The sequence below is a fragment of the Leptodactylus fuscus genome, chromosome 4 (genome assembly GCF_031893055.1).
Source record: "Leptodactylus fuscus isolate aLepFus1 chromosome 4, aLepFus1.hap2, whole genome shotgun sequence".
Classification (NCBI taxonomy): domain Eukaryota; kingdom Metazoa; phylum Chordata; class Amphibia; order Anura; family Leptodactylidae; genus Leptodactylus; species Leptodactylus fuscus.
Window position 1 is genome coordinate 176333254 of NC_134268.1, and position 15121 is coordinate 176348374.

General features: G+C 39.8%; 1 protein-coding gene across 2 annotated transcripts in view; it reads right to left on the reverse strand.

The window, feature by feature from the left end:
* Nucleotides 1–15121, reverse strand: part of CREB5 (cAMP responsive element binding protein 5) — a 333659-nt gene that overhangs the window by 63015 nt on the left and 255523 nt on the right. For both annotated transcript variants that reach the window (XM_075271448.1, XM_075271449.1), the window contains exon 7: nt 8938–9048. In XM_075271448.1, coding sequence (XP_075127549.1) covers nt 8938–9048 — 111 coding nt within the window. The remainder of the gene's footprint in view (nt 1–8937; nt 9049–15121) is intronic.

The window sequence follows — 15121 nt, forward strand, 5'->3', positions numbered from 1 at the left end:
TACACCAAGTACGCTTCTGTTTTTCCTCAGCAGAAGGTCTTCAATTCACATTGACGGCTATGAAAGCACAGTGTCATGCTGAAATGGAAACGCAATGCAATTTAGGAGGTGCAGCGAGTATAAGGAGGATGTTGGTCTGGCCATTGGAGAGAATTTTCCAGTCATGGTTGTTCCACATGGCTTTGGATCGAGAGTCTGGGGTTGACAGTAAAGGTCATTTAAGAGGCTGGTCCAACTGAAAGTGACATTGGTCATAAATCCCATGAATAGCAGAGGCAATTTGAGCAAATAGAACTTCAGGATGTAAATACAACTGAAACAACAGTACTGCCATGATGGTACTTTATGCTCCAATGTAACAATGAGGTTGGCAGTAGTTATGTACATTTGCAGTCTTGTGGGCCCCGATGCAATCTTTTGTACGGGGCCCTCTACCTCATCCCTAAAGCGAATTGTTCATAGTGATGGTCACGGGAGTTAAAGAGTTTAATCACCCTTAGTGTGGTAATCTGTGGGTCTCCTTGGCTTATGGTCCAGATGGAAGCTGCAACCTCAATACTGATGCAAGTGCTTATGGCCCCCCCCTAAGGCTCCTAGGCGATAGCACCCTCCGCACCCCCTTAAGTTACGCCCCTGGACATTTGATAACAGGTAATCACTGGGGCGCATAGCAAAACTTGTAATGGTGTTCAACTCCACAATGACCATTTTTAGCAGCAAGTTCAGAACATGGAAAGCCTATGATTATATTGCACAAGGATAATGTACACAGTGATGTCACAATACAGATAGGGATACTGTCCACAGTAGTGTCCTAGTGCTGGAATAATGCTCACAGTTATGTCACAGTATAGGGATAATGTACAAAGTGCTGCCACAGGGCAGGGATATTGTATACAGTATAGATATAATGCACATAGTGATCTCATAATAATATGATAATGTACACAGTGATGTCACGTTAAGGATAATACACAGCGATATATATGTTGTCACATTCAGGTATAATAAACACATGATGCTTCAATACAGTAATAGAGCAAAATGTAATGCTACAGATCAGGAACAATGCACCCAGTTGGGATACCTATAGGGCTCCATAGTAATACTTAGGACAATACGACATTGAATTTTTTTTATCCATAATTACAACCAACTGGCTCTTGGTGTTGACTGCCCTCCTTATCTGTTATGTTCCATCGCTATGTCTGTTACCTCTACAAAGCTACAGAGTTCAGTATAATCTGGGTAAACCCCACCACCTCTATGTTGCACTAATTTTTATAAACATGTTCCAATTTCTTATTTTTTGGCAACGCAATCTGAAAAATACATTCATTTATCTTTCCGAACCGAATTTCGGGAAGCCCTTAAAGCTGCCTACAATACGGCTGTATAATTTCTTATTGCCACCCTTTTTTCTGTTGTGTCTGAAAAAAAGTATGGCCATAAACCAATAACATGGCCTCCTGAGAATTCTTTACTGAAAGGACTCATTTCAGAAGGCATTGCCATACTAATTACCTCATAAAGTATTTAGCGGTGTACCCACTGGGAGAGTACTTACTAGTGCTAAAGCTGCTCTCCTATCCAGCTAATCAATTAATGTTCATTAGAAAACCCAGAAAGGCCGAGCAGTAATGTGGAGAGGTTATAAATAAGAAAAGGAGCTGAAGAAGAGCATAGGATGGTTTACGGGGCAGCGGATTGCTGATCACAACCTTAATAAGCCACCGTGTTTATCTCAATCCATTTCGCTTAATGATCCTTTAATGTATCCACAGCTGGAAGGTGGTAGATTGTCCCGACCGCGGCATCAAGTGATGCCATAAAGATCCAGAACCAAGTTTTTTTTGTCACTGTCGACAGCCTAAAAGAAATATTTTTTTATATCGTTATGTATATCAACATAGATATTTCATACTAAGAGTCCAATGGTGGTCATAGAAGGGAAAATAAAGTAATTTTTTTCAATCAAGGTTTTATTGTGTGTTTAGTGTATTTTTTTTTAATATTCATTTATTTTCCATGTCAATATCAATTCCTTTAAAATTCTTAAAATCATACAGTTTTCAATCTGGCCACTAAGCATAAAAATAGGCTGACACTCCCTGTTCTGTAGGAGATTTTATTTTAGGCTAGGTCAATACCTGTATTTGGTGACCGTTCGGGGTTCCATCCCCCATTCCGCTTGAAAAATGCAGAGAGAAACATCATACAAGCAGGAAACCCAGTGGAATACATTATAGACTATGGCCATGATGGCGAACCTATGGCACGGGTGCCAGAGGTGGCACTCAGAGCCCTATATGTGTGCACACATCTGTAGAACAGATTATATTGTGTGGGGGCCACTGTAGAGCAAATTGTACTGTGTGGGGGCCAATGTGGAGCAGATTGTACTGTGTGGGGGCCACTGTGGAGCAGATTGTACTGTGTGGAGGCCACTGTGGAGCAGATTGTACTGTGTGTGGGGCCAATGTGGCGCAGATTGTACTGTGTGGGGCCATTGTAGAGCAGATTGCACTGTGTGGGGGCCACTGTGAAGAAGATAGGGCTGGGTGGGGGCCACTCTGAAGCAGATTGTACTGTGTGGAGACCACTGTGGAGCAAAATGTACTGGTAAGGTTAAATTGCCGAGTTGGAACGTTCTGATAAATTAGTGGGTTTTGGGTTGCAGTTTTGGCACTCGGTCTCTAAAAGTTTCGCCATCACTGGACTATGAGGTCCGTGGGTTTCTGCAGGATAAGTGGATAGGGTTTTCGGTTTTTTTGGACTCCAAAAAATGAAAATCCCAACACAGGAGTGAACCTAGCATCAGTAGTCATCTCATTAACATCTCAGATAGCATGACAACAGGTATCATCCCTATATATGGTAGATAATATATAGAGAACCATTCACATTAGGTGATGGTCACAGCTTATCTACACCACTCTTCTGCACAGTAATCTCTTCATAGGTCTCAGAACACGTCTAGAAAACACTCTCATAGGTCTCAACATCTTCAGACTACTACGTCTAAGACCCATATGGCAGCTGTAAAGCATATCTCTAACTGCTGTTAACAGAGGCTCGGGCAAGATGGCCAGTCCCATCAAGTAGCAAAAATTAAGTAAAAAATATACATGTGGTTAATTATCTGGTTTTAATTCATTCCCTTTAAGTGTTTCTCTTACTCGCATATGATCAAGAATAAAGGTTCATTGTAAGGATCCGAGTAGTAATTTCTGGAACCAAAGATAACATCTATAAAATGTTGAACTTAACACTCGATTCCCAGGATTGTAGTGCTGCTCAGATACTTTCTACCATTTTTATGTAAATGTTATCCTTCTAGTGCTTGGACACATAGTACTATGTATTTATATGCTGTAAAACTGACATTTTAACAGTTTTTATTGCTGGGTTAATAACATGGGTTACTTAATGTTTCCAAAGGGAAATTCCAAACTACTTAAGTTTGATTTTCTTTTATTCTTATTTTTGTTTAACTAATATTTGATCTCGGAAAATGTAAAATATTGTAGTTTAACTTGTCTCTGGTTTTTCAGCTGTAAATTGACCTTGGCCTGCATAATATATATATATATATATATATATATATATATATATATATATATATATATATATATATTCAGCAGCATGTCTCGTCTAAACTGAATAAGCTGTAAGAGTTAAAAAATAAGTGTTACCGTCACTTCATCGCCTTCTTTCCATTAAAACCTGTGATTTTTTTCCCATCTAGGAAAATGTTAACCCTATTATTTCCAGATCGGGCAGTTTGGAGAAAACTACAGCATCCTACAAAAACTCTGCACGTAAACCAAACAGAGCGGATAAGGAACTGTAGTTGCCGCAAGGAAGAGAGTCTGTCACCAGGAAACTCAATAATAAATCAATCACTGTGCGTTGTAGGGGACATTACGCTGAGAACTATCATACCTTTAGATAGTTCAATAGATCCACCATTTTCTTGTAAAAGCTGTTTTCAGAAATATGTAAGTGAGGCTCAAATGCAGTTGGGACATGCCAAAGTCTCCAAGGGCCCCAGTCTGGAAATACCAGGTACATGTGCAGGAATTCAACAAGCAGCATCATAGCTGTAGGGTAGGAAGAAGCTGTCAATCAAATGTACAGGAAGATGGAGCCCATGCGTATTTGGTGTTCTAAAGATACCGTATGTTGGGGCTCAGCATAATAAGCAATGCACTGTGGCTAGTTTGACATCAGATCTTATAGTGACAGACTCCCTTTAAGGCTAAGGCCCCACATTGCAGAAACGCGGCTTTTTTTGTTGCAGATTTTGTTGTCTTTTGAGACAAAGCCAGGAGTGGATTGAGCACAAGGTAGAAGTATCAAAGCTTCCTATATATTGTCCATTCCTTTTGTAGCCATTTTTGATTTTGGCTCAAAAAACTGCAACAAATTCGGCAACAAAAAAAGCTATGAGGCCTTAACCTAAAGGGGTTTTACAGAATTTTCCATATATACTCAGAACTTTGGTGTAATTGTCTCCTAATGTTATTATGTGTAGCCCCAAAAATTTGGACATAGCTTCCATGTCAGAGAGAATAGAAGAAGTGTGGGAGCAGGGATTGTAGGAAAAAGGGGGTCTCTTGACCTCTCCTTCATACTTCAAAAAGGAATAGATCGGGTGGAAAGCTGGTTGTGGATCTGGAAGGTGTGGAAGTTATGAAATCTTAGGACATTACCATAATTCCACAATCTACAATAGAAAGGAAGAGAGTTACATGCACAGTTTATCCTTCGTGTAAAGGCGAAAGGGGAGAAGGAGACACTGATAATACCAATAGGTCGGAATCCCAAAAGTGAAACCTTTGAGACATTCTTTAGAATAAATGCTTCAACTGGTAAAATCCCTATAAGATTTATGTCCACCTTAGTTCAATCTGACATTGAAGCCTCTGCAACAGAAAAGGTTTAGTCCCCCTATTTTAGATACAACGGTACATCCATACAGATGACTGCGCCACTTTCTGCATCTCAACCTACGCTCAGTCCCATTCAGATGAAAATAAGGCCACACAAGTGTCCAGTTCACACCAGCCTCGGCCTATCCATTGTTCTGGCACGTTTGAGGATGAACAAGGACTCCAATGCAGATGTGAATATAGCCATACAGAATGTTTTACCCTCAAAAATTCAAGATCAGCTTCAGTAGCTTAGGAAAGTGGAAACAAATACAAGTGCACTGACTCCATAAAGCCATATGACTCGGTAACAACAATAGGCAATTTCACCTACAATAGGAATTGTCATTGAAAGCTGTAGGGGAAGCGAAATAATACAACAACTAATGGATTAAGGAATAAATGTATGCACGCTATTTAAGGAGGAAACCCGGTGTTAATTGTATGACCTTAAATAACGTCCTAAAGTGCAATTAGTACAATTACTGTCATTAGTAACAATGGCAATAATTTATCAATTAGACTACCACATGTGTTGGAGGCAGCATTTGATTTCTATGACAATACAAAAATATTTCTCCCTGGCCCGCTCTGAATAGAATACTGCAAATATTCTGCACATCTGTTTATGACATCTTTGCCGAGTCGCTCCACTTGTGCGCGCTACACAAAAGGCCCCGCGCTAGAACGTTCCAGAATATTTGCCGCTCGCTGATTGCTGCTGACAACCTTTCAACAATCCCTCAGTATACAAATCCAGCCATGGTAACAAACTACTTACTTTCCTCACAATCTCTGCTCCACGCTGCACAAAACAAAACAATTTCAATTCTCAAAATTAAAATCAAATGTGATGGGATCATTTTCCAAATGTTCATATTTAGCCATGTTTCAGTATTTGTGTAGAGTCATTTCAAAGGGTTTAGAACGGAATATTGTATGGAAAGTGCTGATTTCCTTTCCTAGCATAACTACCGAGGTCAGCGCGCCATGAGATAATAATTAAAAAGTAAATGAAATGCAGCTATGGGTAGTGAATATATTACTAATGTACACTACAACATACTATATATATATATATATATATATATATATATATATATATATGTCTTCTGTTTATATATACTGTAGTTATATGCTGAAAGTAACTTGAATTAAAGATGTTTTTCCATGAAAAGAAGATTACAGGACCTGTGTCTCGCCCTCATTTGTCCCGACCACCACCAGTCCTGCCCACTTCGATGTGGGCAGGACTGGTGATGGTCAGCACTCCTGTTCACTTCAATGGGAGTGTCATATAGCCAAGTGCTGTACTTTAGCTATCACTGCTGCTCCCATTGAAGTGAATGGGAAATGCCAACCACCATCAGTCCAGTCTCATTCATCCTCGTAGGAGAAAAGGTCTTGCAGTCTTCTCTTCATGGAAAAAGCCCTTTAAATCAATTAAAAGGGGATTCTCAATAACATAACCATATTTAAATTTGTTGACATTTAAAAGTTAAAGGGATCCTATCATTCACACACTATTTTTTCTAGGTACCACGTCGGAATAGCCTTAAGAAAGGCTATTCGTCTACAACCTTTTGTTGTCTTCTCCGTGCCGTTGTTCGCCTACAACCCCGGTTCTTGTCGGTATGCAAATTAGCTCTCTTGCAGCACTGGGGGCAGGCCCCAGTGCTCAAACAGCACTGGGGGCGTCCCCAATGCTGCGAGAGAACTCTCTCCAGTGCCGCCTCCATCTTCGTCAGGAGCGTCCTGTTCAGCCTCTTCTTCTGGCGGTGGCTTGTAACTTCTAGGCCTTGGGCCTTGGACAGAGCAGACTGGGCATGCCCACAGGCCACGAGAAAATGGTCGCTTACAATACTGTGCAAGCGGCCATTTTCTCATGGCCTGTGGGCATGCGCAGTTTGCTCTGCCCAAGGCTGAGAAGATGCTGAACAGGATGCTCCTGACGAAGATGGAGGCGGCACTGGAGAGAGTTAACTCGCAGCTTTGGGGACGCCCCCAGTGCTGTTTGAGCGCTGGGGCCCACCCCCAGTGCTGCGAGATAGCTAATTTGCATACCAACAAGAACCGGGATTGTAGGCAAACAGCGGCACGGAGAAGACAACGAAAGGTATGAGACGAATAGCCTTTCTTAAGGCTATTCTGACATGGTACCTAGAAAAAATAGTGTGTGAATGATAGGATCCCTTGAAAGGAAGTTTCTATGGTCCAGTTATGAATTCCTTGTGGCTGGATTATCTTTTCATGCATGCAGTGTCCCATGCCTGATAACCATGGAAATCATGGCCCAGACTATACCAAGTTCCTGCATTTATGATCATATCCATTGGCAAACTGATCAAGACTATAAACTGTAACCATTGACATGCTTAAAGAAAATCTTTAAAACGCTGTAAAAAATTTTATTATTTACATTTGCAAAAAAAGTTTAAGTTTTAATTGTTTACAAATCTAAATATGGTTTAACTAATATTTTAATTTGCATGTGCAATATAATATATATTAAAGGGACCTTGTCACGTAAATCATGTGGTCTGCAAGCAGCATATTATAGGCTGCAAGTACAATATGGCAGGTTCTCTTTATACTTGCATACATACTTGTATTCTCATTATTAGTATTTCTGTAATCCTTAAAAGTTTATTATTTAATTACTATAGTCAGTGTGTAATTAAGTGATGCTAGTGAAGTTGCATACCTACAATAGAGATATAATGTTCAACAGCTATGGGGAGGGTGTAAGTTTGAGTTTGATTGCAACGCCATAACAATTGGCTCCCCTAGTGGTGGATGCAAGCAGTCATTAATTACCGTAAGTCAGTGAGAAGCCCCTCTATATTGATGCACAACATTATAAAATTAATTGGAAAAGAAATTTAGACCTAAAACAGAACAGGGACCAGAACATTTAATAAAAGTGAAGCACGCTTGACAAGCTCTTGGTGGGGAGTGGGGCCTATTCTGAGTTTTTATGGTAAATCAATTGACATATCTATGACTTGGGTATTAGACATCCAGAGCAAAATCTTGTGCATGGATTTGATTTTATCAATTTACACAAGGTTCACAATAGCTTTCCGGGAAACCTTTAATAGCAGTTACTATAGACCCCTTAGACTATAATGGGTTCCACCAGATTTCTGGCCAGGTTTCCACCAGAAAGCGGCAAAGAGACAAGGCCAGCTTACAAGACTTTTCTCTCTACGTTTTTCAAGCTGATTTGTGGAAAACCCGAATGTAGTTCGAACGATAGTGTGAACTTAACCTTCCCCACATGACTACTAGAGATATGACATTCTATGTACATACTGACATACTGGTGACATGGATGACAGATAGGAAATGGTACCGATGGTCAAGTAAACTGTGTCTATGAGTCAGTCTTTTATCTATTGGAGAGCTGTTTGCACATAGATTATCAGTAATAATAAATAATAATTTATCATATGATATCTCCTTACCTTCCTGATAATTCTCTCTCTGGAGTCAGCTTTGCCATGCCATTGACATACCTTTGAAATCAACCTTTATATTTGTCGATATTCTGTCCTTTCTGACTACACTGCGTACCCTGCTTGTCTACCCCCAGCCTACCTAGACACTTTACTATAGATCACTACGGTGGCATTCCTACAATAGAGAGATCATGGGACTGTTATGGGGTCTTCCTGATGGCAGTGGCACCATAATATTGGCTAACTGAGGGTTAATCCACTCCTCCGATAGTTTGGCAGTTGTTATAGTTGGAATTAATCTCATAGCAGTTAATATTTCCTATTGATTACACTCACAACAATGCATATTAAAAGAACTGCAGTGTGAACACAGTCCTAAAGAAAGGACTATGTCATAAAAGTCACATTGGTGCAAACCTACTTGCAGTAAGTGGGGTTTAGGGAGATTTCTGCTCTGGGGCAGCATAGATGATCAGATTTATCAGGTCTACATTTCACATACTCCAATCTGATGTAATGAAAACAGCTTTATATTTTCTTACCATTTTGGCATCTGAGTGCATTGGAGGGACTTGAGGTGAAGCACAAGGGTTGCTTAGATTAGGACCCTGCATCCCCATGATATTGGAGTTCATTGACATCTGTCTTTCCATCTGTGTGGAATATGGAGAAAAACTGTGACATACACCCACTGAATCCATATTAAGACAGCGTGAGGTATACAGATCCTTATTCAAGCTTGGATATCCAATGAAAACATATTCTATAAAAATGCATAATGCATTTCATCCATCCATGCACCATCTTGGAATGGTCTTATCAAATCTACGGCAGTGGAAAGCAGATGTCACTAGCTGGTTATAGCATTACTTCCTTTGAGGGGTTCATATTGTCCAGTGTACTAGACAATTTGATATTTTTTGTAATATTAAAGGGGTTGTCCCAAAATAAAATCTTATCACTTAACCACAACAATGTTAAGAATGGGAGTCCCACATCCCCTTTAAATGGAGCACAAGTTAAGTACAGTGTGTATTCTATCTCTCCATTTCAAGTCTATAGACTGATGAAGATAGCTGAGTGCTGTACTCGACTACTTTATCCCCATCAGTCTCATAGACTTTAAATGGAGTGTGCATGTTGAACCAACAATAGACAAGGCACCCCATTATTATAATAATAGGAGTCCCAGCAGTGGCTTCCCCATAGATAAGACAGCTGGTAATATATGATTCTGGAACAACCCCTTTACCTAATCACTAGTGGAAATATTAAGACATTAAAGTCCGACAGATCTGGGGAAACATTCATGGGCATGAGCAAAATGGATCTATGAAGCTGAATGATGGCAGGTCTATATACTATGGCCATATTATGGGACTGCATTACACATGGCGGAAAGTGGCTTCAGACCACTCTGTCCAAATACATGTTATTCTGTAAGGACTATATGTAAGCAAAACTGCCTTTCTTGTAGATGCTGTCTCGGAATACAGCATTTCAGGACTGTAGTAAAATATTAATAAGACTGTAATATAGTACTACAGCACTCAATCCTGGACATGTAATCTATAGATATATACTAGTATTGTACAATGGTATTACAGTCCTTTAATAGATAATGGTCATCAACATTAATACTTTTATCACGTATCTTCTGTTACTTGTACTGTGCGGTTATTCCTTCCATAAAATACTACAAAAAGCAATGGTTGGCTTCATATGGGCTCTGGAAAAATGACATTGCAAGGGCCGAAACTGAACCATAGGGCTCAGAAAAATTCAGATCATTGTCTACTAGGGTTGAGCCGATCTTGAGATTTCAAGATCGATTTTAAAATCTGATTTCCGATCATTTTCCAGCCGATCTCGATCGTGAAATTTGCTCGATCGCCGATCGGAATCTGATCTTTTCCGATCCCGATTTTCAACCCTAGTCAATGCTTTTCTATGGGAAAAGTCACTTTTGGGGTTGAGCCGATCTTGAGATAACCTTTGCTCTCGATCCCACTGGAAAAGATCGGGTCGGAATTCCGATCGCGATCGTGAAATTTACTCGATCGTCGATCGGAATCCGATCTATTCCGATCCCGATCGCTCAACCCTATTGTCTACAGTATGCAACAAGAGAAGCAACTGCGCTAGCAACAATTTGACAAACACATTTAAAAAAAACAAAACACAAAAATTATTTTTTACGTCCTTCTGTTACTTTATGGATTCAACAGATTGTTTACACTACTATACAGAAGTAAAGAACCCATAAAGAAATGAGATCAAAGATACCCAAACCCAACTATTTTGTCAGGACTGGCGACCGATGTGATGAGCATGGAGGCTACCCAAATACCTCCGATAGATGATGCTGGAGGAAATTTGGCTGAGTTGAATTTTATCATGGCCAATTCTTGTTCCCCTGGGGAGATAAGTTGCTGGCAGATGTGTCTGGCAATGACTTACTCCCCTCTCCCCACTGACAAGTCATGCATGCTCAGCCGAGCCCAGGGATCATGTGTAGACTTGGAGGAATAGCTGTCGGCAGAATGAGCCTTTCGCCAACAGTTATTGAAGGTGTATGGGCATCCTTATCTTTTACAACGCTATTACACTTGAAATGATCACCCTCTTCTCAAGTGTTTCAGCATACAGAATAAAATGGTTCCTTCGCTTCTTTCTAGATATCCGGAGACTAGAGATAAATAAATATAGTGAAAAGCAGAACTCGTACGAGATAAGACAATAAATCTTTTCAGAAAAAGCCAAGAGCACAGCATCTAGTGCACTGTATAAACAATATATATTTATTATCGAAGAAATTGCAGCTTTAAAAGCATGTGTTGAAACCCAACAGAAATTTATGGCATTTTCCCAAGGATGAAAATGGTATATTCTTTGCAAAGTAATCAGAACGTGAAGGTTTGTGATACATTTGATCATTACAGAAGGGTAAGTGCTGCCAGAATGTTACTAGAAGGAAAGCTCTGGGGGAAAGCAGAGGAGATCATATTTCTGGTCTCCTTGGCCTGCTGATGTGACAAGCAGACTGGTTTAGCTTTACCGTATTTATCACAAATAGCCATCAAACATGGCAGAGAAACAAACTCATTCTTATCAGCGGACAACTTTAGTGCTAAAAGCTTTTAAATGCATAATCCGTTTTATCACGTGCCCTAAGCTGTTACAGAAAAGGTCTTCAGCAGATATTTCTCTGCCTTATAGGATCGCATTAAACTTCTCGGAGATGTTTTTGTTTTATAGAAGGTTTTTTTTCTTTTCTTGCAGTCATGGTACATGGCTACATAATCTGCGACTTGATAAACTGTCATGCCTTGCGAATCAGGCGTGTCAGCTAGCTTTACCCAGAGATACATCTGCACAGTGGAATTTGATAGCCCCTACAGAGGTCAACTTAGTGCTGATCTCTTTTGTGGTTTGCATAAAAAAAAACCTGACATTTTTTTTTTCTAAGTGCAAAAAGAAGGAGGGGGAGGAGAAGGTTGAAAAAAAAAGGGTAAAATTGAGTTCTCTCCCAACAAGGCATGATATGTTTCCCATTTCCAGTAAGCATTCCATAAATGATTCCTATACCGCAAAGGCTCCTTTGCTATTAGTTAAAATTGACCAGACAAAGAGATGGTTCCATGTTAATCAGCAAAATGAAAGCAATGCGAGGGTTAAAAACAAGAACAAAAGACAGGCCCGCTGCTATAGGAAAAGACTCCTGACCTGTTGGTGAAGTCTAATATAAATAATTGGTTTTCATTAAGAAGATGTTTCGGATATTGGAACAAGAATATATATCAGGCAAGGACAAAAAAAGAAGGCTATTCTGAAGATTTAATCAGGAACAGAAGAGAATGCAAGAAGAATAATGTAAACTACTCAGTACAAATATGGAAACCGAAGACTGGACAAAGAAAAATAAAATTACGATGCAAGTCAGGCAAATCGAGGAGCCAAGAGGAACTGATAGCTTGTGCCAAATCACTCCTTGAGTACATTCTACGAGAATAGAAACTGCCATGTCAATGGTCACCTCTACACAGTCACGACAAGTACCAAGTGGTCTCTTTACATGGTAGAAAACGGAAGCTACAATATACAGAGGTGACCTTCATTACCCTTAATCTTGGCTGGACATGTCCAAATATGTGTATCATAGAATGATTAGATTATCATAATATACTATACCAAAGTGATATGATAACACAAGCTGATACGCTATATATCTTATATGTATGTATAGATGATAACATACAGTAATATGCTATATGTCCTATATGTGGTCACCCAGTCATTGTGCTTAATTGAAGCCTTTTCGTGGGTTATGCTAGCCATGTCGCAATATTATATTGGATTGATTTAATAAGGAATTGGAGTCCTTAGGCAAATTAGAGTAAGTTAAGGGTAGACCAAGCTGGAAAAAAATGCTTGTCCTAAGGGTCATGGACTCTTTGAAAACTGAGTATACACTGAATGTAATATACTATACCATGGATAAACTGGATCTTTACTAATCCATTGGCTGCTGGGTAATTTGTACAGTGGGTCCCATGCAGGGGCCATTTTTATGTCACCCAGGTTAGAAAGGCCTGTCTGGGGTCAGTCCTAGAGCTAACTAGGATTGGACCCTCTCCCAAGGCCCCATAGCAAGTGTATTGTTTGCCTCTATAGTTTGCATCTTGATCTGCAGGTACATTACTCAATTGGTTAAAAAGTTTTTTTCACTACAGAAAAGAAAGTTTTCAACACAGAACATAGAAAATATTAGATTGTTAATAACATAAAAACGTATCTTGTACTAGTCCTGTATTTTAGTCTAAAACAACGCTCATGATTCTTCAGACTTTAGACCAGACATCTTCCAGCATGCCCTGTTGGATCAGGCATATTGAATGTAAACATGCCTGATCCTTTCTTCCCCTGACATCAGATGGCTGCTACTTCTGGAATCAGTGGTCTGGCCAACCTTAGCCTAATCTGTATGGCCACCTTAAGTCAAGATTAGAGCAAGATAGGTTATATGGAGAATGGCTTAATGCTTAGGCACGGCCATGATTGTCATGTGTATATAATCTCAGAGTCTTTAATTCTTCCTGGTTAGGTCAACTTTATTCTCAGAAAAAGAAAACATAATATAAGCATGATATGTTATCCGCTTCACTACAGCCATAGACAAGGCTTCATTACAGTAAAGCTCTATCAGACGACAGTGATGCAAAACGGTTGCGAAAAACAGACATATTTCATGGGCAGCTCTTTTCACAAATCACTAATATTCTTGAGTCTATTGAGCGATCCATGAAAACAGGCAAAAATAAAACATGTCCTATTTTTTGATGGCCCTTTAATGCAGACTGTCAAAACATGGTTATGTAAAAGCTCCATTGAAAGTGATTGATTTTAATGCAGCTGTTGTAAAATGTCACATGGCCATTTATCACGCCTGTGTGAATATGGCCGAGGTGGCTATGGGACTCGCTGCAATTGTACAAGTTCAAAAGTGGCCTGGTTGCCTTTCTTTAAAGTTAAAATATAACAAGTTACAGGAACTAGTATTTTGGGATGGGATGTTGATCCAGTGATTTATTCGGATTGCCATATTCGGAATTGGGAATTTTCTACTCCAATATGGGGCGTCCTCATGTTTTGGGGTTTTTTTTGCATTCCTCTGGATCAACACTGTAGTTTTATAGATTGTACTTGATGGTCTTGTGACTATCCAATGTTATCAACTATGTTATATGATGCATTACAATGATCTGTATAAATAAATACATTTGTGGTTAGGCCTGGTTCACATCTGCGTTCGGTATTACATTTGAGGAGTCCGCATGGGGACCCCCCTCCCCAACGGAATACTGAATGCATTGACAAGTCGTGAGCGTATGAAAGCACAAGGACCCCATAGACTATAATGGGGTCGATATGTTTTCTGTGTGGTCTCCACACAAGTCATGCGGAGAGGAAGGTAGTTCAAGAAGTACTTTTCTCTCCGCATGACTCGTGCGGACACCGCGTGGGAAACACATGGACCCCATTATAGTCTAAGGGGTCCTTGTGCTTTCATAAGCTCACCACTTGTCAATGCGTTCGGTAGTCCGTTCCCATGTGGACTCCCCGAACAGAATTCTGAACGCAGATGTGAATCAGGCCTTAGTGGTGGCAAATATAATTTATTAATTACTGGTAATTAAAGTAAACATGAATTGTTCTTAATCATTGAACTAGGATCTGTCCTTGGTTACACTAAAATGTGCCCTTATAAAGAGAAAGGCAGCAAACAACACAGCACCATACACATAGACAGCAAGAGTCCTACTCATAACTAAAGACGGATACCACCTGAATATACAACTAGTATAACTATATTGTAGGTAATATGTGTTTGTACCAGGGCAGAGGATCACGTCTGATAACCCTTTATTATCATATACTGTACTTACATTGAAACTGTGTCTGCTTGTACAGGAATTACACTACATCGTGTCCCGAACCTGAACCCTGATGCGTAGAAATGTAGAAATCTCGCAAGTTTAGACACGATCACTTGTGTTTTGAATTCCTTCCTTACACATCTGTGTACAAGTGAGTGCTTAGGAAGATGAAGGGAACAATGGACCACTAAAGAGTCCCGGTGGTCATGTACCCTGGAGGGAACTTATTGATATTTCCTAAATGAAACTCTTTCCATTACTGTCTAAGTACTTTTACATTCCACAGGTT